General features: G+C 42.5%; 2 protein-coding genes across 2 annotated transcripts in view; both read left to right on the forward strand.

Moving 5' to 3' along the window:
• Positions 1 to 18,580, forward strand: part of IQCH (IQ motif containing H) — a 71,160-nt gene extending 52,580 nt beyond the window's left edge. The window contains 5 exon segments of the mRNA XM_059824141.1: positions 9,666 to 9,833; positions 12,626 to 12,751; positions 14,171 to 14,232; positions 17,047 to 17,155; positions 18,479 to 18,580. Of these exon segments, the coding sequence (XP_059680124.1) occupies positions 9,666 to 9,833; positions 12,626 to 12,751; positions 14,171 to 14,232; positions 17,047 to 17,155; positions 18,479 to 18,580 (567 nt within the window).
• Positions 18,581 to 23,275: 4,695 nt separating this feature from the next.
• Positions 23,276 to 26,243, forward strand: C13H15orf61 (chromosome 13 C15orf61 homolog). Its single transcript, XM_059824086.1, has 2 exons — positions 23,276 to 23,609; positions 25,514 to 26,243. The coding sequence occupies exons 1-2, from the start codon at positions 23,276 to 23,278 to the stop codon at positions 25,639 to 25,641; spliced, it is 462 nt and encodes a 153-aa protein (XP_059680069.1). The 3' UTR covers positions 25,642 to 26,243.

Consider the following 26,243-nt stretch of genomic DNA (forward strand, 5'->3'; position numbering starts at 1 on the left):
AAATCCTTACTGTTAGTGATGAGTAGTATTGTTGAGCTTACTGGGTATGACTATACAAATTCAAAATTAGCATATGGATACAGATGCTAATTCAAGATCTCAGCATCACGTCTCAATTATTTCTTGTATTTCCAATGCATCTCCTTGTTTTTTTGCTCTTTCGACCTTGTTTTCTTCTACGGTCTTCAGTTAGGACCCTCGCTGTTTAAGATGCATTTCACTGTAAAAGGGAAGGTATCTGTATTTGATGAGATAGGCTCTGTGGTATGGCTGGACTTGCAGAAGATGGTGCGGCTGTTTGCACTCAAATCCGTTTGGGTGTCTCTGTCTCCCAGGCGTCTGAAAATCACAGCTTGTATGGTGCGAGAAAAGGCTTTAAACACAGGGCTTGTATTTAAAACCAAAGAGTTAGCATATGGTATCTATTGGCAAGAGCTGGCTCTTTGGCAGTGCTATGATAATTATATTCCATTTTAAGCTCAGAGAAGGCTTAAAATCGGGCTTTTGGTAACTGATACCACTGTAGGGTGCTGTGGTAAACCAGAGAATCGGAATAACGTCAGCTTTGAAATACAGATCTCAGTTACATTTGACTCCCAAAATGTATTTACACAGGCGTTGTAATTAGAACTGCGGATAAGCCATATTGGACAACTTCCATGTAAAGTTGCTTTAAAAAGATTAAGGGATGACATTCTCACCCGCTGAGGTCAATGGGAGTTTTGCCAATTGCTTCATTCAAGCCAGAAGTTCACCGAAACACAGAAATGCTTCCTAGATTATTAAGGTTGTGACATTTCCTGGCGTGAACAAGGACGTATTTATTAAATCAGTCAGTGGTTTTTGTGGCCTCTTGTTATTCCTGTCTGTTCCATCTTGGTTTTCTTCCCTTGTTTCCAATTGATTCTACCTTAATATTTCCTATGTTTGTCAGCATGTACCACAACTTTAACATTATTTAAGCACAGGTTTTAAAATTTAACTAGATGTAGAGGCAATTAATGATGCCATCTGTCTTGTAAGAGAGAGATTACACAAAAGATTGTGCTCCTGAAAGCACAATTTTTTTGGCAAACAAGAAATCCTATTAGACTCTGAGAACATTTGCTCACTAATTTCAGAAGTGCCCACTTTAATGCGGTAGCTGAAAGGCTCGGATACATTTCCTGGAAGTACTTAGGCATTCTTTTAAAGTTATATTTTACAGAAAATATCAACCGATACATGATATTTTCTGTAAAACTAAAAATTAAATATATCATTGAACATCTGTTACCAATGCAGTCTGAGTATTTAGATATTTAAAAATCCCTGAAACCTTCATAAAGTTACAAGCTACATCAATACATCTCTTTAAGAAATGTGAAGGGCCAAATAAGTGAAAACATATTTCTGCCTTTGCAGACTGAGCAGCTGTATGCTGCAATCCATGTCTTCACACGTACTTCCCCAGCGCACTCATGCAAAGGGGACTTCAGAACAGGGGAAACGCACGCATGTACTCTTGAGTTTCGGGCGCTTCCTCTGAAAGCCTTTCAAAATCTCTATGTCATAAGCATTGAATTAATTTTGATATGAACAATAGGGTATTGCTTGTATTTTTTAAGCTTGCTACTGTTCATGAGTATTTTCCTTCAGCATGCTGTGGTCATATCGCTGTGTTCCTTTGGAGCACTAATAGCAAAGAGGCTCTGCATGACGGATAAGGAAAAACACGCGTCTGTCACACATAAGTCAACAGGAAGCCAGAGTGAATGTAGAAACGAGAAAGTAATCGCCGTTTGGGTCACTGTAAAGCTTTGTGCCCGTCGCAGCCACAGCGGTGTCTTTACTCTCTTGCAGTTCTTGTGGTCTAGGCTGACCAAAAGGTGACAAGAGGGATGCTGTCCTCAGGCCCAGGGGAGCTGGGTGATGCCGTAACCTTTCAGATACAAGATACACTGCCTCCTCTTTCCGCTGGGTTTTCCATGTGCTTCTACTCGGTACCCAAGGCTCTCGAGCTCCCTTCCGCTCGTCCTCACAGGGAACCTTTTCAGGCTGTTGCTGCATGTGCAGTCCAAGCTGGCCTGTTTGCAACTGTTTCCACGTACAGCAAGTAATTCAGAGGCATCTACGGATCGTACTGTCCTCCATCCACATAAAGCTCTTCTCTAAATTATGATAGAAATGGAGGAGGTTGCGGTTTGCAGCCAACGGCATTGAGGGTAGTGCCTGTAGGAGGATCTAACTCCTGTCTCATTGTCTTCACGCCTGTCTGTCCTGTGGTCTACCGGACATTGTACGTCATTTCTTGCAATTCATTGTTTATTTCGTGTATAACTCTGCGGCTAAGATCGGAGTCGCAGTGCTGGGTTAGCTGAGGAAGGTGGCGAGGCAGAGCCTGCCACCGAGTGCATCGCCCTCGGCACTGCCCACCCCGGAGCACTGCGTGGGGCTGAGCACGGTGAAGGGATCCGTGGGATTATGCATCGGCTGCCACAAGCCACTGGGCTGTGAGCACCCCAGCAGCGATCTGAGGGGCAGAGCAAGCTGAGGACTTGTCACAACTCTCTGTTTGCCTTGGGAATCTATTTCTGTCTTGGTTATAAGCATCTGTGATTTGTTCCCGAGGGAAAGGGAGATGGAGATACACAGTTTTCACTGTCTTGGGGGAAAAAGTGGAGGAGAAGAAGTAGGTGCGTGGCTTAGACTGAATCGCTTTAGATTCCCACTCTCTTTTGCAAGACTGATCTGTAAGAGCAAGGCCTTGACCCTTCGCAGTGAAGTCTTGCACAGTATTGACTGAACGCTGCTCAGATCCCAGCTTGTCAAGCAGCTGCACCTAGATAAGTCCATTTAATTGAGTGGGACTGCCTGAATGCATAAACTTACTCACACCCATAGATTTGTGGACAGATAATTTGGAGAAGCGGGGTCATAAGTCACCTGTTTCATCGGTCTGATAGCTTACACAGCCCCGTACCTCTTGCAGCAGTAGTGAGAGAACACTGGATTAAGTTCAGTTTGGGCGCAGAGGAAAAGATGAGGCAGAACATACCGAAAGGAGAATTATAGAGCTGGGAAAGTTTGGGTGGGTATTCTCCCTCTGTGCCAGTCCAGTGGCTTAAAAAGACCCCAAGAAGGACGGCTTCAGGGCTGCCGGCCACGCGGGCGGGTCTGGGCTTAGGAAGAGCAGAGTACAGGTGTCTCTGAAGGCCATCGGGCAGCTCTGGCGTCACAATTTAGCTAATGCTTTGAGGGATGCTTTCGGTGGGATGCGTTCTTCTGTACTCACATACGCGTCTTAAGATTTGTCCAAACAGAATGTAGCATTTTCTATGTGTTATTTTCAAACAAGAGCCACAGTCTTTTCATTAACCATCTTCCAATCTTGTATTCAGCAGGACAGAGGTTAGGGCCAGTTCTAGGGCCCTAAAATTTAAGTTTTCGGGCCAGCACCAGACCATCCCAGCAGCTGCCACGAGATGGCAGCTGGATAAGATCCTGTCTGCGACAGCTGCTGAAATAATCAATTCTATTGCGAATTTTAAAAGTCATAAAAGAAGCTCTCTTTCCAACGCCCAAGTTGCATTAATATTTTACTAACTGACATTTTTACAGTGTCATTCAACCACTTCTTTAAAAATAGCAGGTGTGCTCTTTACAATAACGCAGACATCAATACTAGATGCAGATAAACCAGTTAAACTGGAGAAAGAAAAGCTATAATTTAGTAACTCTTTAAGAATTTATGTTTCCTTCCCTTCTCAAGTTTACGTTTTAAAGCTGAAGCATTTTTATGGCAGCTGTAAAGAATTACACTATAATTGTGGCTCCATTCACTTGAGATGTCTGTACCGTGAAGCGCAGGCTCTTAAGCCGTGCACGCTGAAGGAGAGCGTCTCATGGCAGCACTTGTCAGCCTGTGTAAAAGGGAGCAACGCCAGACTTCATTGTATTTCCTCGGACAAAACAGCCAGTAAGTCTTGCAGGATGTATTTCTAACTGTTTTTTTTCTAGTGGTAGGATTCTGGAAATTCCTAATCTGTGCTTTGCTTAGCTTAACCTAAGACCACTCTTAAGACTATCTAAAATCTTAACTACTGCCTCTATTTATTTTTTTTAAACCCTAAGTCGTAATAAAAACCCAGATCTGATTACCTTTGAACTTTCATTTGTTGTTTGAAAATCAAATATCAGTTCTAGACTTCACAAGTGAGCTCTGTTCTGAACACGTAAGTGTCCTGAAAGTCCCCAGATCTCAGGTGAAAGCTCCTTATGTTATGCTAACTTCCCATGCAATCCTATCAGGATGTGATACCTATGATTGTAAATACCTACGATTGCATACATGCCCTTACTGTATATCCTCAGAAAATGAGGATGGACTCAAGTAATAGATATTTGTTTATCTGTATGATTGTATCATTCTTTATCTTTACTTAAACTTGACCTTTGCACAGGCCTTCTTCTAACAGCTCCTGGTTTACTGGAGGAGATGATAATTCATCTGGTTATTAACTGCCTGACCTCCACAGACATTGCTTTATAGACTATGGAAATATATTCATAAAATAAAATAAAAAAAAATAATAAAAAAAGAAAACACAAAACACCACAGCTCAGATTTTCAAGGCATTCTAGATGCTTTTGACACCCATTTTATATTAGCTTAAAGGAAATTAAAGGTAATTTCCTTTAATTTGCACTCCAACAGATGTTACCAGAGAGCTGAACCTAAATGGACTTTCTAGCCTGCTAAGAGAAGAACAGCCCGACTGAATAAGTAGGTCTGATGTTTTGTTTGTTCTGCCTCTGCTTGGAGCTCTGTGGAGCTGTTACTGTTTTGAAGACTGTGTGCCACAAAGGTGGAGTTGGGTTGGTGTTTCTAAGAAACACTTTCATCTGGTTTGGGCATTGTTGTTTGTTGGGTTTTTTTAATAGACTGCAGGAAGAGCTACTATTCTATGTCCTGAGACAAACTGAAAAGCCTTTAATTGATTTCAGTAGGTTCACATTTCTGCATGTAGGTTTTTTCAGTTAAAGTCTGCCACAGATAGAAATGTCACATCCTGCTTGTTTTACAGCTCTGTCGGCACTGAACTGGGAGGATACTCCTCCCTTTGAAATGGGAACCTTGCTGAAAGCGGTGTTCCTTGCTCCGCTGTAACACTACACATTGCTGGGAACTATATCAAGATCTGTTCTTCGCTGCTTTTACCTGATGCTGTGTACTTTTTCTTTAGAGCTCACGTAGTGCCACTCGTACTTTTTCCACCTGACTTCTGCATCGGTTTCAACTGCTTCTACATTTCAGTTTTCAAAGGCATTAATAGTGGGAGCCTGCCTGAGCTCCTTCTAGTTACAGGCGGTGATGTCAAGAATGATGAGTGCCCTTTTATTTGCGATATACAATCTAGTGCTACAAATTATGTAGGGAACCAAAGAGTACATGGGCGAAGCCTTCAATCCAGTCCCAGCGACGTGGGGAGCAGTGCTGGAGGTCTGTGAATGGCACTCCCTCCTCCTCACACGGTGCTCTGTGCCTCTGAGCCGCTGGAGGAGCCGTCTGTGGAATCAGCTGTACTGCGAAAATCTCCGTCATCCTTCACAGAGACTCTTCTTTTCTGTATTCTTTTCATATTCTTTGAGTCAAGTGTCTCCACTTGGGGTGACTGGTGCCACTGTTATTAATGCTGCTTTCTTCTCCACCATACCTTCTTTTCTGTGCTTACCTCTTTGCTCGCATGCTGCATGATGCTTTAAGGCTGGCCAGCAGCATCAGGACTGCGTAACTGGAAGGAGCAGCCAAGCTGAGAGCTTCCTCTGCTCTGACATTTTAATACGGGAAAAGAAGCAGAAGAGAGAGCAATAGGTACGTCTAAATTGTATTGCCCAAATTGGTCACGTACGTGTGATGCGTAGCTGCTCTTGCTCTAACATTAGATGTTTTTCACAGTTCATGTTCTTCTCCGTACCTGCTGCTGACGGCAGCCCTAGCCGTACCGATCTAGCTTAGTGCTCTGCACGCAGAGGGCACTTTCAAAGCGGTGGAAATATGTGATCTTAGCATGAGCCTGGTAACGTCTTCACAGAAAAGAAGAAGTCATCAACTACAGAGTCCACCGAATTAGAATTCTTCAGACCCAGATATAAAGGATTCTGGTACTCTTTTTTTTGTTTTGTTTATTAAAATTAATAGGTCATTACACTCAAGGGACACCTGCTAACTTCAATATGGTCAACATGTGCTTAACATGATATAATGAGCTACCCCTTTCCATTTGGGAATATATATTGATATATTATTACTGGTGAAAGGTGGCAGAGTGATAGAGCCAGCACACAGGTGTCCACTGCCTGCTTCCAGAATAAGAGCACTATAAGCCGCTGCATAGCTGTTGTCTTCACACGGCTCCACCAGCCAGACTCAGGCCTGCCGAACTTCCATCCTTGCTCAAAACTACCAAAAACGTTGCCTGTTACTGGTTGCTATAATTTTTCAAAGAGCACTTGTGACCTTCAGGAACTGGAATGGGACTTAGAAATCGTTCCATCAAAGAATTCAGTCAACTAGTTCCTAATGATCTGGCCTGCATTTGAACTAATAATGGGAAAAAATTATCCATTAAAATTAAGTTAGACCCATTGCCCAGGCCCTGTGTCCTTCCTGTTTCTGCAGCGGTACAAAGGGGATTTAAAGGGCGCTTCCAGATTTCCATGGCAAAAGGGAATTCCCTGCTAGGATAAAGCTGGAATCTTATGCCATCTGATCCTTCTTCCTTTCTCCCCACATTAGGGATGTTCTGGGACACATCCAGGGCAGAAAGGGACTATAGTGTTCTCTGACAATCCGGAGCCAGGGAAAGAATCCTCGGGGGCGATCCCAGCTGGCACGCGGTAATGACCATTTGGCTGCTTTAACTTGCAGTAGGGACGGTTCAGCCTCAGGCCCAGAATGAGAGGAGGTGGACAGGTGGCTTCCAGCCATGTCTGCCTTCCTCCCCCTCGTGCTTGTGGACATCTAGACCCTGTGTTTAAAAAAGAAAAAAAAATACAATTACTTTACCTGTGTAGAATGTAACTGTGGCTGAAGCTTAAGTAGGTGTTCAGAGCTCTCCTTCCGTACCATGTTAAAGAGTAACAGTGAGGGGAGGGGATGGACACTTTCCTTCATCACGCGGTAGGGCCGTCAGTCCACCCTGTGGATCTGAGCCCTTAATTTTGTAGGCAATGGTATGAGGGTAGTCGGTCTGAGATGATGAAACCACGTCCAAAGCAACTAGTTGGTGCACTCTGAAAGTAAACAAACTCCTCAAAATAGCATTTAGTTGGTCTCACGATTTCCAGCACGAAACTTGCCCTGCTAAAAGCTTTTTCTCCTCTCCCCCGTGTTACAGCCCCTCCCTTGGGCAGAGATGCGGCTGGAGCCATCCCCTGGTGCAGGGATCCAGGAGTGCTTCAGTGCCTTCCCAGAGCAGCCGCTGGGAACGTGTCAGCGGGGTGTTAGAGCCGTTAATGGGTCTCTTCTCCACATCTGAAATTAAAACAATGTCACTTGCACGTCCTTTAATTTTAGTTACTGACAACACGGGATTCATTGAGTGACTCTTGCAAAATGCACATGCTATCCCACGCTTGGTACGGTTTGTCTGACTCTCTACCAGGGCGTAATGAATTTGGCTTGCACTAATGGCTGTTTATGTTTGCCAGGCTGCAGTTTTTAATGCTTTATCTGCTGTTAAGCCCTCAACCCATTCTCTACACATCACCAGAACACAGCCCTTGTACTTACCCAGACGCACGACAGCCCCAGTGATGTCTTTGCTTGGTTTCTGTGGTTTTTCCATCATCTCAGCCGTTCTGTGATCCACCTTCAGTCAAACTTGCCTCCTGCCCCCCTGTTCGTGCATCAACAAAGCTTCCAGATAGTGCTGGTACAGACTTTGAGGTCAGAGCAGTGCAGGTGCAATATCAGGGTCTGGATTAAGAGCAACCAGTTCCCTTTTGTCTGAGCTGGTGAGCAGTCCTTGGATAGCCACAATTTTCAATGGTCCCCTCATGTAGCCCCGGCATCTCTTTCTGGGGGCAAAGCTTTAACTGAGAATCTAAAATCCAGCTCAAACAAGGTTCAAGACACATTGGCTGTTACGGATTTGTTGATAATATTTACGGAAATTAATGTAACGCTTCTACAGTATGTATAGTTTATAATTAGTGTTTGGCTCATTGAAAAGGTTAGCACATACTGGAGAAGTACAAATCCGTATGAAAGTTCCTTCCTGTCTTGCAGAAGTGATGATAAAGAATAAATTATTGAAGAAAATTAAGCATTTGAATTGGGGAATATTCCCCTATTACTAAGTAAAGCCAGCCATTAGCATCCCATTTGCATTTTATACCATGCAGCAGGAAATATTTAAGTTGACAAATAGGATATTTAATACAGCAACAGATACTTGGCAGTTAGATATTAACAACTGTTACTGATGTGATTTATTCAGCATTATAAAAAGGGCATTACTATGTGCATATGATTCTGAAATTAACTCCAGTTTACCGAGAGGCCTTGGCTGCCTGACCTCTTAATATCCTTATAATGACGCCATTTACCATTCAAAGGCTTCCTCAAGTCATTCACTGCTAGATTTGTTTTAAAGGGGTCCACTGTAGGGCAGATATTTGTGCACGTTAACATTTCTCATTGACGTGGTCGGCACAAGCATTTTTTTAAGTGGGAAGAACTCACAGGTGAAGCCACGCTCCGGTTATTGGGGGCAGAGGAGCGTCGCAGAAGCAATCCATGGTACTTCCTTCCGCTACGCCCTCGGTGTGGGCTGGCCTCACAAATCCTGCCTGACTTTTGCATGCTCGAATGCTTTGAAATCTTCTTGGGGTCGATGGGAGGCTTTTGTCATTGCTGGCAAGCGCGTCCTGCACGTGGCTGGGGTGGGCTTCCCTTTCGCCTGCCTGTGGGACACGTTCCCCCGGCAGCCCTGCGGTCTTACGGTCCGACTTCTTGTGTCGTTATGCGAGTATAAATCTGAATTAGCACCACAAAACAGTGGTGTGAGCAGAAGCAGAACCGTGCTGCAAGTTGTATGGTTTTCTACGTGCCGAAGTCTCCGCTGTTTGATGAGGCCACGTATCACGATGGGAACGGGCCTTGCTCAACCTCTGTGGTGGCCGACACGTACTCTTACACGCGGGTTTCACGCTTCCCTACTCCTTTTAGTCAGTTTAGCTTTGCCTTCTGGAACGTCCCTTTTTCCATCTCAAAATACCTATTTGGATCTCAAGGTTGACTTTATTTAACCTTAATTATTCTTCAGGTGAAAAATCCAGGTGTGATATTTAGTATTTAGATAATTAGTTGTTTAATGTCATATAGGCTTTACAGCTGCTGAGCTCATCTGTCTACTTTTTCTAATTGTTGCTAAAATTTTGGTAGCACAGGTCGCTGTCTTGTCCTTAGCCTTTCAGTTTTCTCTCAAGTTATTTCTGAAGTTCCCATTTGGAAGCGGTTTATCGCTGCCAACAATGCACCAGCACAAAGAAACCACAGGTATGCATACCAACGTGCATGAAAATAAAGGCATAGATGTTCCTTTACACGATTTCTGAGTTTCACCCTTTGTGTTCTCTTTTTTTTTAAATTTTAATGCACCTCTTTGTGTTTTGATTAGGTATGGGCAACAGACCTTGACCTTTGCTATAGTGACCAGCTGGCCTTGACTCAGCTCATGTTGTACGTGACAGATGGAAATCTGGATTGTCGCTCTAGCCGCTTTGAAGTATCTCTTGGTTCAAAGAAAATGAAAAGCCAACGTATTCAGCATGAGGAGACAAAAACTGTAAGCAGCGATTTGTTTACAAATAAAATTACTAATGTGAATTACCGAAAAGTCAGAATCTGTCCTAGATCACTGTTCCAGAGGAGCTGACTCTGCTCCTTTCAGATCTTAAACTGCCACTTTTAGATTTTACAAGTAAATGGGATACCATCACGTTAGAAATTAAATGAAAGGTTCTAGGTGCTTATGGGTACCTGGTTATTCATCCTTCATACTCAGTAATATTGATTTGAGGTAGTAACTAACTTCTAAATATTTCAGGTAGTTTTCAAGTTGTAAAAAATGTGATAATTGTTATGTTGAAAGAAAAAGGAAAGAGAGGAAAGCACTGCCCTGACTACAGGAGTAACTTAAGAAATCTGAGCCTTCAGCTCATGAGCCCCGATTTGGGATCAGAAGTTGGAGCACTGCAGTTCTACCCCAGCTTTGTACTTTCATGCACAAACCGGGGCTAAAACAATCGGGGCTACATGTGCAGAAGGATCTGGACACCTAAATCCGTCCCAGCTCTCACCTGAGTGAAACCCACATCTTGGTGCTCAGAACCTTCATTCAGTTCTGCGTCCATCCAACTGTTCAGTATTAATATTCAGTATTAATTATGGAGACAGTCATTTGAACAGGAAGAAAAACTCCCAGCACCCTACCCGAGGCGACTTCCCTAAGCAGGATCTCACCTTTCATCTCTCTGAAAACTCTCATGATTATGGCCATAACAGTGCCCCAAGGATGTGATTTTAAATAAGATGATATTTGTGTGTTGCTTTGACATCCTTAAAAACACACAGTGATGTTAACATACAACTTGCTTATTACACTGATTTGTTGAATTAGCTCGATCTTGGTGCAGGATTTACTGTGGCTCTGAACCTTGAGACTGTCCCTCTACAAAGGGAAGAAAGGCCTTTAGAAAAGTCAAAGAATAAGAAACGTATACGTACGTATACCCATATAGATATAAACCAGATGCCGTTTTACACATTTTGATGGAAGATTCACAACTCCCTTTTCTTCATACGTAGAGGAGGAATGTAGCACCATTCCAAAAATGTCACGGAGCTGTAATTTAGAGGTTAATGAGCTCTTGATCTATTGTTCTTGTCAAGCATCCACTTTTAGTTGGAGAGAAGTAAATTAGGTATGATTAGTCCCAGTAGAACAAGTTTTAGAAATGAAAAGTAATCAAGTAGCAACTTTTTTTTAATTAAAATTCTGTCAGAATTAACATAAACTGTCACTATATCCTTTATTTTTCTTATTTCTATATTTCTGAGGTTTTTATCTCCTTAAGAGTTAACTACATTTTTACACGCACTCTCTCAGGAAAATATCTTTAGCAGAAGAAACAAACAAACCAAGAGACAAACGCTTTTACAGCACATGATCTGTAATGAATGATTAAGTAAAACACTTTGTGTAAAATTATGATGTTAATAATGATTCTGTCCCTTTTAATTTATTATATATTCTCAATCCTGGTAGGTTTGATTTTGATAAAACGGAGCAGCAACTGAGTTTGTGTGATGATTTTATTTTTAGAACTCCTTCTTTGAAAGAACAAATTTCCCAGATACTGCTGCTACTGTAATTATGTACAAAACCAATCACTCATTATAGTTAGGATACATTATCTTCTAGACAGATGAGGCTAAATAAGCAACACATTAATAATTCATCCTGCAGTTCATTATGCATGTGTATGCATGCTTTGTAGCTGAAATAAGCACCTCATCAACCTGATGCCAACCCTTAAACAATAGTTCTGTGTTATTGCAGCCACATTCAAGTTTACGCTTGTTAAACTGCTACTTGGATTATTTTATCAAGCATTCATTTATTTGTGGTCCCCTACTGCAGAGAACAGATTTTGGAAGCTCCTTTTTTAAGTTAATGACTTGAGCAATGGGTGTTATTAATTCTCAGAATATTATAAACATGATTAATTTTCAGGCAGAGATGTATTATATAAGCATTTCAACTATGTCAACTTAAATGAGTCAATGTCAAAACAAATATCATTTTAGAAAAAATACTGTAAATTACATGCTTCAACGTGCAATATCCCCACTCTGAATGAACAGTCCAGCATTAAAAATAACATCACGGGAAAGCCTTGGTTTAGGAAAACATCTCTGTTCTTTTATCCTAAGCACTGGTAAGAGTTTGAACTCAAACGCTGTACTGATTTTTCGCCACAGTATGGACTCCACTGGTATCAGCTGTAGAGCACCTTGGAGTCACTGGGCCTCGTCTCCTCACAGACTCGCTGGAGGAATTATGCACACTAATGCAGTAGCAGAATGCTCAGTCTTGAAGAAACTCACGTGAAATTTAGCTTCAGAAAATCTGTTTAAAAGCTTTTATTCTCTGGCAAAAACTACTGCTAACCCGCTTTGGAATTTCTGCTCGCGAAAAGAGCTGACTCTAGAACAACGTATGTTTCCACAGGGCAGGATGGATTCGGAGGATCCCGACCATAGCCACTTACAATGATTTCATAGGGCTCAGTTACCAATGAAGCTGTGAAAATATCAAAATGTGGTTCATAAGGAGTGATTCTGTAGACCTGATCTATAATATAAGGTTTTACGTACGGTGTGAGGTGAGGATTTAATTTTGCTGCATAGAAATATCTGTGTTTAATAGACATTGTGATGAACGGGAATTCCTCCAAAAGGAGTCCTACTGCACACTTACGTGAGTTCACTGAGAAAAAGCCATTTAAATAGTAAATTGTTGGTTTCTGATGTAAACCGGTATGAAAATGAAGAATCCGGGGTTGTTTTCTCTAGCCTTCTCCAATCAGCAAGCGGTGTGCCGTAGCGAGCAGTCAACTGAGGCACTCCAGGCTTTCAGTCATCGGCTATAATGTTCTCCTCCGGATGTGTAAAGCTCGTGGTGTTGGATTTGACCTCCAGGTATGAACGGGAAAGATTAGAAAATGTGATATTCACTCTGCATAATTTTTATATGTAAATTCTAATATGGTGAAACCCCTTAGCACAATGTAAAGTTTAAGTGATCTGTTTAGCATGGTATAACGTTTAAGTGTTCTGTTAAAAACACAGCAAGGTGTAGCTCTACACGTTTGCTGAAGAGGACCTGGTATAAATCAGAATTCATTTTATTTTAAATTGTTTTCACGATGCTAATTAACGAACTCTGAATTGCGTAAAGGTCTTCAGTAGCTCCTGTAAAAATTAGTCTAATATTGTAATACTTACTGTCAGCTTGCTTTACCCGCGGTATGAACTGCAGTACTGAGGTATCTATCTGATTTGGCTTAAGACTGGAAGCAGCAAAGGATGAAAAGTACTACAGCGTGTTTACGTGGCACAACAGGGAGTGAGACGGTGGCTCTCCCGGAGACTGCGGAGAGAATGCTGTCCCGGTGGGTTTGTTGACACAGCTCTGTGGCAAAAAGGATCATGGCTGTCAGCCAGGAGCTGTGCTGGGGTTTAGGAGCGTGGTAGCACGAGAGCACTTGGCCCTTTCGCACACCTCCGTAGCCATAAGAGAAGATACACCTTCGGAGGCCAAGAGGTCGGGTGGTAGCGGAGAACAGAAGGAGGAATGAAGCAATGAAAATGCAGTCTTTGCTAGGAAAGGAAGTGCTTAAGGCTTGTGAACAGAATTGTGAGAGAATGACATGTAAAAGAGTTTGGAAGGTGTTACGCAAGACCAGCAGATAGAGATTTCAGATCCTAGGGCACAGGGCTGCGCTGGGAAATGCAGAGTTTTACCGTTTTCTCAGTATAAACCCTCCCCGGGGGCGGCACCTGCTCGTGAGACCTCTCACAGTGACGTGTGGTAACTGTCGCTCAGCGCATCTAAAAATCAAACTGTGAGTTTTGCTGCTGACCAAACTGTCACCACTATCGGGCCCGTGATGAACCAGAGCAGAAGGTTAATGACAGTTTGTGTCCTGTGTGAAGGTGAAGTATAAGCTTTTAAGACCAGGAAAACCTAAACATATTTTCACTGTCTTTCAAGTGTGTGTAAGGCTTTTAGGGGTTAACCTGTCTCTTGATAAAAATAACTGTATAAGGAGATAATTTTTAAGATACTTATGTCCATCTCTTACTGCTTTGGAACAGAAATATTGCTATTGAATAGACTTTGCCGTATGTATTCTCTTTATAGGAAGTTAATGTATTGTATTCTCTACAATAATTTAGAGCAATAATCTACTTGCACTGAGCAATAATGTATTACACACAGTTCAAAACTAGCCTTTCTTGATATGGTTATGTACATACCGTCCCTGTATAATACATCTATTACAATTACCACTATTTTAGGAATAATTAAAGCAACTTTGTCTTTTTATTTAACAGGAAAAACAGGGAACAGTTTTTATACTCTACGAAGATCAGAAGCGATACAGATTGGGAATGGTGTAAGTATGCGCTGCCAGTTCCACAGTCTGATAAGCAGCTGGGAACGCGCGTGGTCTGAAGAGAGCAACGCCGCAGCGCGTGCTGGCTTGGGCTCTGACAAAGGTCATGCGGGAAACAATCTGAACACCACGCACTCGAGTTCACTCTACTGTTCAAAAACGTCAAGACTGGCCTTTTGAAGTGTTTTAGGGAAGCTTTTGGTAATAAAAGCATTTGGTAATAAAGAAAAGTACAGGAATCTGCTTAGATCAAAGCCCGACTGCGTCGCAGACTAAAGACCTACTGCAATTAGCTTTACAGGAGCTAGATTCGCTGTCAACAGCAACCTGGCTGTGAGAGCACGCGGATTAGCACAGGCTTACTTTTACAGGCAACATTATTAAAAACCTAACTACGCATGATGCAAAGAAGGCTGAAGTTTAATGCCTTCTTGCATTGTTCTTCACGAAGTGATCAATGGCAGCCAGGCAACAGCAGACCCAATAGTTTAGTAATTTTTCAGACACATGAACCTCTCCTACAAATTCTAACAACACATAATCTGCACAAACCTACTGTACACTGATTGAAAACCTCTCCTTGGAGAGAATTTACGTAAAGTTTACTGCCAAAATAGGAAATAACGAGTGAGGGGCTAAAACGGTCTGTTCTCAGACTGTTCTATATTCCTTTGATGCTGGAGCTATTTCGTTAATGACCTGGATAAGAAAACAGCTTCCTCAAGTGCTGGATGTCACTGCGAGTATTTTGGAGGGCAGGAATAGAATTCAAAATGATCTGAACAAATTGAAGAAACGATACGAAAAATAGAATTATGTTCAATTGGAACCAGCTGCAAGAAATTACACTTCGATAGCGGTAATGAACACGAGGAACAAGTAGCTTTGCAGAAAAGGATCTGTGAGTTACGGTGGCTTCCAAACTGCCTGCAAGTCACGATGTCATGATCTTATAGAAAAAGGTAAACAATAGAACCTGGGAGACATTGGAAGTAATCCTTCCATTCTACTCGGAGGGAGGCAATGAAAGTGTTTAGAGGCCTAGAAAGCATGACTTACAAGGCAAGACTAAAGGGCGGGGGGAGGCGGCAGAAGTGAGATCTGCTAACCATCTTCAAGCCTCTGCGGGAAGGAAAAATCTGATTTCCATGTCTTTGGTAGTAGAACAAGAAGAAATGAACTTAACTTGCAGCAAGAAAGATTCATGTTTAGCGTAAGAGAAATTGCTGTTAGTAAGGGAAGAACTAATTAGATTGTTTGGTGCAGTTGTCATTGACAGTGTTTAGTAACAGATTAGACAAACCTCTGTCAGGATGATGTAAGTAGCATTGATCCTGCCCTAGCACAGGGAATGGACTAAATGAATCCTAAAGATTGTTTCTAGGGCTATGATTCTTTCAGCCTGTACTGAGCTCCTTGTGGACGAGGCTGTTGGTGTAGTATACAAGTGAGTCAGATCTGTTCAAAGCTTAGATACTCCTATACTAAACACTGCACTCACCTGTAGTCACAGTGTAGGCAGCTTACAAGATTGAGCTGTAAGAGAAATTTGAAAGAAAATCACTAAACAAAAACTTGCAAAATATCTACAGGAGCCATTTAAAAAGTGATTTAAGCATCTGAAAGTTCCATAAGCCTCTAAACTCTCCTAGCAGCTCACTGATGCCGAAAGGTGAGCTCTTTCCTTCCCTGATGCCAGCTACAGAGTCCTCCTCCCTCCTGACCCTCCTTTTGCATTGTCTCTGGCACTTTTACACCTCACCAGGAGCTGATTCAGCTCAATAACTCAGCAGAAAGCTTTCTTTTATTGGATTATTTTTTCTGTGAGGCTAAGAGAGAATCAGTCCACAGAGGGGTATACAGTGAGCATGAGACAGGCGGGAGGGAACTGAAGAGAGGAGAAGGACCTGCCCTTTTCAGAGTCAGCAAACTGTTGGATTGGCTCGTCCCTGTTGGTGTGATTTCGCTTTGTCAGCCACGTCCCTTGGAAAATGGAGTCCTTACGTTAGTGATACTGCATCCTACCTACATTCTTGCTAACGCCTTTGGAACAACACATCAGTAGTTGCTCCCCCGGTAAGAAACATAACACCTCCTCTTGGATCACCGGCTTGAATTGGCAGTTTTATTACCAGAATACTCTCAAATATATTTGCCATACATTCTGATGCCAGATTTGTCTTCCATCAGATTTTCAATGCACTTTCATTATCTTAATTTGGAAATATTTTCAAGAATACAACAGTTTGAGCTTATAAAATCACTGAAATACCTGAAACATCTATGTGAATTACCATCCATTTTACTACACTGGAGATCTATCATGAGTTCCAGTCAGTAAATGAGGTACATTCTTCCTCAGCTGTTCCATAAGATTGTATGTATTGAGAGTCTGAGAAACCAAAGCCTCAAAGGCTACAAGAATCTAAGAAAGGCTGATACTGCTGAAATCTCTTTCAGATGTCTTTCACAAATTGTAGGCAGAAGCAACAGCTCTTCTGCACTAATCTAGGTGTTTAAAGCGTTCTGCTGTCTCAGTCCTAACTCGGTGGCAGCCATTTACTTGGAGTAGCTGAAACCTTAGTGCTTACTTCTGCTAAGTTGATTAATAAAAATTATTTATTGCACAAATCCTTTCTGTTGACAAGTTAAAATGGAGCCTCATCTTTCATATCTCCCTGAAGATTGCCACCTTGTGAGATTGAAAATACTCATTAAATTCCATCACCAGACAGGCACAAATGAGAGGGCGATTGTTTTTAAGCATGTGAAGGGAATCGTTGGTAAACTCATTTGTTTGGATATCATTAACAGAACAATCGGAGAGGATCTCCAGGGGGTCCTCATGACCTTTGCTCGCAATCTCTTCATCATCCATCAAGAAATATCAGCACCTAATATGCAAGGCGAGACCAATTTTAAGGTGAGGTGTTAATTAACTAACGATCCTGGTTAATTTCTGTACAAGGGCTGAAAATACCTCATGCTGTATCATAAACAAGTGCTAAACCATTCCTTTTTTATTGTTAGCGGTATGTATTTTACAGTGTCTAGGTCAATATAGTAAGTCTCCCAATGAACCTGTTAGTTAAATTTAAGTTTGAAACTTTTTTCTTTGAAAAGAGACATACTTTAGCGTGAAATTATTTGTAACGTAATGCTCCCGATTGTCCTTTGTAAAAGAAAAGGAGCTGTTGGCACTGCCTCAGACAGTTCTGTCACAATCGTCTGTTTTATTTTAAAGGGACACCATCAAGGTAGAAATCTTAAATTAGAAACAAACTTCTCAGTTTATAATAGCTCCTTAGATTATTAACACTGATTTCTTTTAAGCAGGCAGCCGCTGAGTACTTAATCCATTAGTTCACATGTTCCACCCCACCATCAATTTCACAAGTCAATTTTGTTGCCAGTTTTCTCCGCTCGGCGCCCAAGCCTGCCTGCCGGAGGATGCTCTGGGGTGGCGTGGGGGGAGGCAGGACAAAGCGCGGGGGCTCGATCCCCCAGGAGTGCCCACCCTTACTCCGACCTGGCTGGCAAAAAGAGACAGTAAAGCAATAATGAATCCCACCCCCTGCCCTGAAACAAGCACTCATTATAATGCTGCTTTTTGATTCCAGAGAATAGCTAAACTTTCCGGAGGGAGTTCTTTTGCTAAACTCTATCACCTTTAACTTCATTAGAAGTTTCTCAGATCCTGTCTGTAAGCGTTTTGTAGAAAGGTGAAGGGGAGCACTCTGTTACAGATTTGGATCTTAAATCACATGACATAATTTATATCAGATTCTTTCCAGTGTTAACTCTATTTTCCTCTGACCAGCAGAGTGTGAAATGACAGTTTTAGAGAAGATATAATTAAATTTCAACATGTTACAGGATAAACAAACAAACAAAAAAACCCCCTTTTTCAATATGAGAGTGAAAAGCAACCATCGAAGAAAAATATAGAAGGGAAGTCTTCTTCATAGTGAGTTAACAATGATTTGCGTATGTGAAATAGAACACCTGTTAGTTAATTAGAAGTACAAATTGCAACGAATCGTGTTTTTTATTTACCTGAGATTTGTACATATTTACTAATAATTCCCCCAACTGTCCCCAAAGTAATAGTAAATTTAATTGGTGCATCATGTCCTGTGTAACACTGGTTACCTTTTCAAGGCAAGTACTACCAGCTGTGCATTTTGGCTGCTAGATTTCATTATAATGCCCATTAAATAACTTGTATTCCTTGAATCTGGTGCAGATGGCAATTCAAGATATTGAAGCAATTCTAGGAATTACAGCAGAAAACAAACTGAAATTGGAAGAGTAGCAACCTTCGAAAGCAGATGCTCTGAAAGAATAGTTAACGGAAAATGTTTAAGTGCCTTATTCTTTATGCTTCTGGAAATGCTTTCTCATCTGTAAGAACAGGTTTGGTTTTCCTTCTGCATTGGCAAGTGAAGTAATATTAACTGTGACAGTACACTTCCATGGTTTCTGAGTGCGGTGTTTAGAAGAATATCCCTTCTTTCACAAAAATAAACTGTTGAAAAGCAGAGGATCATGATAAATGCCCCTGCTGTTCATACTGACGTTCCTGAAGTACAGTATCTGTTTTTAAAAGCTTACTAATAGGGATCACGCTGTCTTTGTCACTAAATCAGACTAGGGGATCATACTCCATTGAAGAATCCTGTGACCCAAAATTCCCTTTCAAACCTATTGTCTTCTAAAACACAGGCTTCTGACATGAAAGTAGGTCCAGTGTTCTTCTGCCTGTAAATAAATATGCTTAAATGCCATCTTACCAGTAAGGCCAGCAACCCAGATTCCTCTTCAGAACTGATTGTCCGTATTGTTATCATTCCGCTATTTCTTTTGTTACCTACAGATTTTTGCAGCAGTTGTTTTATGTTCCTTTTCAAATTATCAAATAATAGTAATAGACCTTGTTCAACATTAGATTCTGAGAGGACCATTATTAGAATGATACTTGTACTGCGATTCCCAGTATACCATGGCTTTTGCACATCTATCTGTCCATCAGATACATCCTGTATTTCAGATACCGCCGATCGTTTTGTCAGAATTGCTGTGCACCGTTTTATTAAAGGACAAGTTATATTTGTACAATTATCGTGGTCCATCAAATCTCTAATCTCATCCCAACAGACAGCACATTCTAAATTTTACTATAGAAGAGTGCATCTTCTCCATTGGATGGGCACTGTTGTCCCAAGCAAGGCAAGTACCTTTGAGACTACTTCCCAAAAAGCTCAGGCAAAACCAGTTTTTAAGATGAATAATGAACACGACCAAGCATTGCAGCAGATCAGTGCCCAGTTTTTCCGATGCCCAACTCTGATCCGCTAGCTTCATACATTACCTTTTGTGTTAGCCTTTTTCTCTGCTACTTTGGTCACAGCAGTAATTCATTGCAGATGAGAACGTTTGCGTAAATGTTGATCCTCATTTCAAATAAAGATAAAAAGAATATTTTTGTTTACTTGTTTGGGTTTGTTCCTTTCTTACATGTAATCTCAGTATGGCCTTGGTTTTGGGTATACCAGAGCCCACACAGATTTTTCTAATGTGAAATATAGCCAACGAATTAACTTCCGGGAAGTTACTCTTTATGGTTAGAAATGAAAGTAACAGAGGTATTTCTGGCTGTGGTAGGTACGATGACCTCTCACTCACCAAGAAATAATATGCCAAAAAGCACAGTATAACTGCTTATTAGTTCTTCCAACAAGACGAGATACATTTGTTCTCTGTTCTACTTTGAGGAGCTGCAGAACAGTATGTTGCTCTGATGTTTTCCTCACTGCATGTATAATGCACTCTCTCCTATTTCACTACTACGAAGCTCTTCGTGGATTTCTCACCTAGGTTCATGCCCAAGCTATGTAACGTCCCAGTTTGGCCAGTAGAAGCAATATCCTGGGGGAAAAAGGAGGCACAGGAGAGCAGGGCACTATCAACCTAGGAGTCAGCTAGATTCTTAAGGGTTAAGGAAAATGAAGCCTTGATCCACGCCAGAATAACATAAGGTCTGAGAGGCTCATTAGTTCACTGGCACTTAATAGACTGCAGCATCCTAGGAGTAAATGAAACCTGCACTTCCTTATGTCTTTGTTCTACTCTGACAAAAGAAAACTGTACCTGTTTTTGCAGGGAACAAGTGATCTGAAAGTTCCCATGGTGAGAGAGATTTCTCGGTATGTGCAAAGTGTGAAATGTGTTTTGAGGAAAAAAAGTTTTTAATTACTATTAACACTTCTGAGCGTGGAGCTGATGGAAGGATTGGAACTGCTTTACAGTCTCTCACATTCCACTCCCATGCTGCTGGTGCCAAAAATGTATTTTTTTTAGCAAGACAGCAGATACAAAATGAAATTATCATATTTTAAAAAAAAAGTCAGAAATATAGTCATGATTCTCCTGTTCACACAACTGGATTATTTATTCCCACTCACTAAAGGAGTAACAGAGTTCTTGTACTGTAGCTTGAATTTCAGAACATGATTTAGCCTGGGAAGAAAACAGAGCAAGTGGGAATTGGAAGATAAAAGGTGGCCCAGGTGTGGCTGCTCATCAGAAATTGCCAAAGAAATCTGCAGCCCATGACAGCAAAAGCCCAAGCAGGTTCCCCAGCTGCAAGGTGTGGAGGAATGCTTGTGGAAGGAGATGAGGGGAGTGGGGTTTGGCATCAACTGCAGAAGATGCAGACTATTACAATAAAGGTTTTGTGCTCCTGATAGGCCAGAGCTGCAAATGATGTGCATTCAGCTGACAGAACTTCATGGATCTCGTTTCTGCAAGGACTGACATACTGTCTGCAGCACATGTGCTACCCCTTTCAGGTCATTCTCCTGAGAGAACATTACCTGGGACTCCCTTTTTAGATAGTTGGGTTTAAAGCCCTGCAAAAAAAGGGCATTCAGCCCAAGTTTCCACATTTAGAATGACAACTCTGAGCACAGAGCAAAAAAGCAGTTCATCAGCGCAAACACTTCCAGATGTCTTCTGAAATCAAGTGTTCACCCCACCCATTCTTGGAAAGATCTCCGATACCTCCCTCATTCAAACAGATAGGTCAGAAGAATTTACCACCTTCCATCTAGGTTAAGGTAACAAATCCCTGGAATTTTAAGACTAACCAGTCCTCAACATTTCACAGTGATTACCTAACCTCACTTCCCATTTAACAAATCACCTCTCACAGATCTGAGGTACTCCCTCTTACGGTATACAGATCCTCTGTATTTCATTTTAGACTACAGATTTTGTTATAGCAATCGGGCAGTAAAGATCAGGTACTACAATCACTGACAAACTTCATTAATATAATTTATCATATCATCTCAAATGAGGAAGGGTTAGACTGGTTTTCAGCTTCATCACAAAGATGTGCATTTCAGGAGACTGTTTTGATGTAAAAATGATCAGACTCTATCAGAATCCAATGAACACAGAGGCCTGAACAGCGCAACCAAATATTATTAACTGAAGACATTTGGAAGAATGCTTCATAGTACTTCCAGGCTCACCTTTAGGATGTTTGGTCATGACTCCTGCATAGTTTTGAAGTATGCAATGTTTTGCTATGCATTTGTAAATACAGATGCTACTTCATTCCATCCGTAATATGCTGTGCAAGCAGAGGTGCACCTATGTTCTCTTAACCAGCGCGAGGTTATGCTGCCAGAGGCTGAAGGATTTCTCCCTTATTCTTGCACTTTTAACAGTATGAGCAACACAAAGTTAACGGCGAAATATCTTGAAATAAATACTTTTAAAAATCAAAGTAATTGCGGTATGCTTATTTTATAGGCAATATATACGTACTTTTGACCATGAAATATAACAGCAGAATATCACTCTTAAGGTGTAATACTTTACTTCAGCCCTTCACCATACTGAGCCACAGTATCAGATCCCAACAACTCTTCTGTCCTCAGTCATTGTTGCCACTAATAAAGAAAGGTATTAAAGCTAACTATATGCTCTATTAATTATAGGAAGGTGAACTTGAGTCAAATTTGTTACCAAAGATGATTAATAATTACTGGTTCTACACACATGTAGTACATTACAGTAAATAAACAGGGTACATTGTTGGGTAGTAATTGATTAATTAGCACATTCATACTCCATAGCTCAATGGTTTGAGATTGCTGAGTTTGAGATATTGCTTGCAATTATTAAAAGGAAAAATCTGTTCCCATTTCTCAGTTTACTCTTCTGTACAATCTTTTTTCCTCAGACTGTTTAATGGTTCAAAACCTTAGCTTTTATTTAGAAAAATTGTATCATGGAATATTGGCTACAATTTTAAAATATTTACCTTCAAAGGGATCTAACACTTTTAAAGAACTGTTTTAATCTGACACTGCTGTCAAATCTCACCAAGTAAAATCAATGTCGTGTATCTATAGTGCAGCTTAATACAATTTTTCCTGAGCGCACGTTGACCTGGTTGATGCTGCAGCCGTGAGATCTGCCAGCAACTCAGGGTGCTCCCCTCAGCGCGCAGGCTGCAAACAAAACCATTTCTAAAAATGTGACGGCCCGATTCTTGCTGATATTCTCACTCGCCGTAACAAGCGCTAACAGGCGCCCTTCTGGAGGGACGACTGGCCCATCTCTCGCTCTGTGCCAGGCGGGATGACTTAACTCCCCTCGCTTCGCGGGGCCGCCTCAGACGGCGGCCGCCTCCCCTCAGCCCAGAGGGCTCCGGCGCGGCCTTTCCCGCGTCTCCCCCTGCCCCGGCCCTCAGGGAGCCGCACACACCCCACCAGACCGTCCCGCTCTCCCTCGGGCCCACAGGCGAGGGCCAGCCCCGCCGCTTCCACGGGTACGGCCCCCCCCAGAGCCCCGTCCCCCCGCCCAGGGCCGCCGCGGCTGCGGTGACCCCTCCGCCGCCACCGCCGCCCCTTCCCGCCCTCCGGCGGGCCGCTGCGCGCGGCCGGCGCAGGCGCCGAAGCGGCGCACGCGCGCCGGTCGGAGCCGTTGGTGCGGGGTGGGTACGGGGCGGGGGGGGGAACCCCGCGGGATGCGGGCGCTGAGGCGGCTGCACGAGGCGGCCGTAGGGCTGCTGCTGTGGCGGGGGGCGGCGGCGGGGTCCCGTCCCGCCGCCTCGGAGGTGCTGAGCCAGCACCTGCGGCAGCGCGGCCTGCCCCACTGGACCTCGTACTGCGTCAAGTACAGCGCCGTGCGCAACGACCAGTTCGGCCTCTCCCACTTCAACTGGCGGGTGAACGGCGCCAACTACCACATCCTGCGCACCGGCTGCTTCCCCTTCATCAAGTACCACTGCTCCCGCGCCGCCCCGCAGGACCTGGCGCTACAGAACACCGCCTTCACCGCCCTCAAGGTCCTCAACGCCGGTGAGTCATGTCCCCTCAGCTTGGCTCCCCTCAGCTTGGCTCCCCTCAGCTTGGCTCCCCTCAGCTTGGCTCCCCTCAGCTTGCCTCGCAGCCGAGGCGGGCGGAGACGCGCTCCCCCGCGGCTCTCGCCCTCCTCCTGCAGCCGGCGGGCGGAGTGAGGCGCTTGAGGCGGGCGGGGGGTGAGGGAGAAGCGGCGCCCGCCGGCGGGAACCCGGAGTCGGGGCGGGGGCTCTGCCTGGGGACCCGCCGGGCGCTTCGGGCTGCGGGCAGCACCTCCCTTCCCCGCTCCGCTCCCCCTGAGGTGAGTGAATCCGCTTGAGGCGCCTCGTCCTCCGCCCCCACCGGCTCGGACCGGGCGGCGTAAGGAAACACGGCTCAGCCTGCCCGAGCTCTCAGCGGCTGTGAGAACGCGGAGCTGTAAATCGATACTCTTGGGGGGTTTTACCGAGCTCGTGTGTCTCCGTCCACTTGTGAGAGAGAAAAATTAAACCGCCTCAAAGCAAAGGCGGGAGCGTTTGCTATTTAAATGGCTACCATCAGTTAGTGTGGGTCATTTTCCACCTAAACATCTATGCGCTCTCACCGCGGATGAAATTCCGTCCTCTGAGCGCTAGATGAAGCAGAACAGTTTGTTTCTTAGAAGGTGCCTGGGCTAATTTTTTGCATCTTGCATACAGGCAGCGTCTGATGTAGTGGAGGACGCGGACCACTCTTGACCCTGAAGTGCTGCTGCAATACAAATAAATAATAATGCTCGATCAGTACCTTATTAATATAAAACCGGATATAGATAAGTTTTGGAATACATTATTATTCAATGTATTGAATAGTCTATGGATACAACACTTACTTAAATGCTGGCAGCCGCATACCTAATTTAATCAGTTTCTTGTTTTCATATTTCATTTAAAAAAAAAATCTCGTTCGCTTTGCAAGTCTTCAGTGATTTTTTTTTTTTTTTTTTACAAAACGTGTTTGCTAGTCTTCATTTTTTGATCTTTCCAACTGACATAGTGAGAAACTGTAATCACAACGATCGATTTCTTAATAATAACTTTAAATCTGATTTTATTTTTTCCTCTACACAGTCAGGCCTTTTATCTGCCCCATCTTTCTTGCAGCTACCCTGCATGTTTCATATTTAAATGGTCGGCAAGCGTAGCTAAAAAGTCAACTCATTGCCCTCTTCTGAGAATCTAGCTTAAGCACTTGGGTAACTTTAAGCACATTAAATTTGGTGTTTCTGTACCTTACTGAATTCGGGGCCTAAATCCACCTCCTTTTTTTTCTCCTACATTAAATAAAATATTGTTTACTGTAATAGATGGGTAACTCTGCAGTGCTAAAAATGATGGGACTTTTTATGTATATACCTTTCTACCCATTCCAGTTTTGTTGGCGTTGGTAGTCTTGACTACTGATCTGATTTTCCCAAGAGCAGCTTCGTGTTGATCTGTGAAGTCACTGCCTATTTTCCTTCTTACCTCTACTCTGATACATAGACAAACTCTGAACTGATAACTAAGTGCATGGCCAGGGAGTTTGTGTTTTAGTGTTTGGATGTTTATTTTTTTTAATCGATAGAAGTCAGGCTGCATACGTGACCATGTTTCACTTCTTTCATACTGCTGTCCTCCCATTTTCTTTTTCTATTAATTCCTGCATATTGCTGCTTTTCTTAAGCTGCTTTCTGATTTTTGTGTGCTTGATAGGCAAGAAGGGAATTACGTACTGATAGATGCTTGTAAGCATTTCAGTAAAGGCAAAATGTTAATAAGGCAGCTTTTACAGGAGTGCTTTTCCTCTAGTTTAATTTTGGAGTCATTATTCTTTACTATTAATAGGCGGTTTTAATTTTCCTGGCTTGCTGTCTTTGTATGTAACGTGTTTTTGTCTTTTCTTAGGCATCCCAACTTTACTATATGGAATTGGCTCCTGGTTCTTTGTCAGTGTCACAGAGACTGTTCATACGAGTCATGGCCCAGTTACTATTTATTTTCTAAATAAAGAAGATGAAGGCGCAATGTACTGAAACCATGCCCTCAAGTACCTGTCATTCGGTGGGTTTCTGTGTTACAGCTGCTACAAATATCTGCTCCCTGTGACTAAAAAGAACTGAAGGCACCTTTTTTTTTTTTTTTTTTTTTTTTTACAGTGCATTCTTTTACTTAACATGCTGTCCTCAGGAAGCTTCATGGACTTTTTGGTCATAAGAGCTTTATTTTTGCTGAGGTCGGTAAAGTTGAGAAAGTAGAAGCCTTGGGAGAATAATTAATATTTGTAAGGGTATTAGAATGTATGGAAGTCAGTGACTAGTCCTGCTGAACAAACTTGTGATAATTTAAAGACGTACATCTACCAACTTAGAGAACTGAAATTCAGGTGAAGGGCAAGGAAACTGTGAAGACGCTAGACATTTTCAGAATGAAAAGATCATGCTGCTTAGGTTTAGACTCTGACTAGATGTTTCATAATGCATTAATTGTCATAGTTGCAAGCACGTTTGAATGAATCTGTAACACTAACTATTCACAATTGCCTGGAAGACTCTTTGGAAAAATACCACCCCAAAAAGTTAAAAATGGCTGTATCACATTTCTTCAAATGATATTTAAATAAAATATCTAAAATATG

The sequence above is a fragment of the Gavia stellata genome, chromosome 13 (genome assembly GCF_030936135.1).
Source record: "Gavia stellata isolate bGavSte3 chromosome 13, bGavSte3.hap2, whole genome shotgun sequence".
Lineage (NCBI taxonomy): Eukaryota > Metazoa > Chordata > Aves > Gaviiformes > Gaviidae > Gavia > Gavia stellata.

What these genes read in the sequence shown, in the direction of transcription:
- C13H15orf61 (XM_059824086.1), top strand. Translation starts at nt 23,276, where the DNA reads ATGCGGGCGCTGAGGCGGCTGCACGAGGCGGCCGTAGGGCTGCTGCTG. An exon ending in CCTCAAGGTCCTCAACGCCG is followed by an intron (nt 23,610 to 25,513) that starts GTGAGTCATGTC and finishes GTCTTTTCTTAG; the next exon opens with GCATCCCAACTTTACTATAT.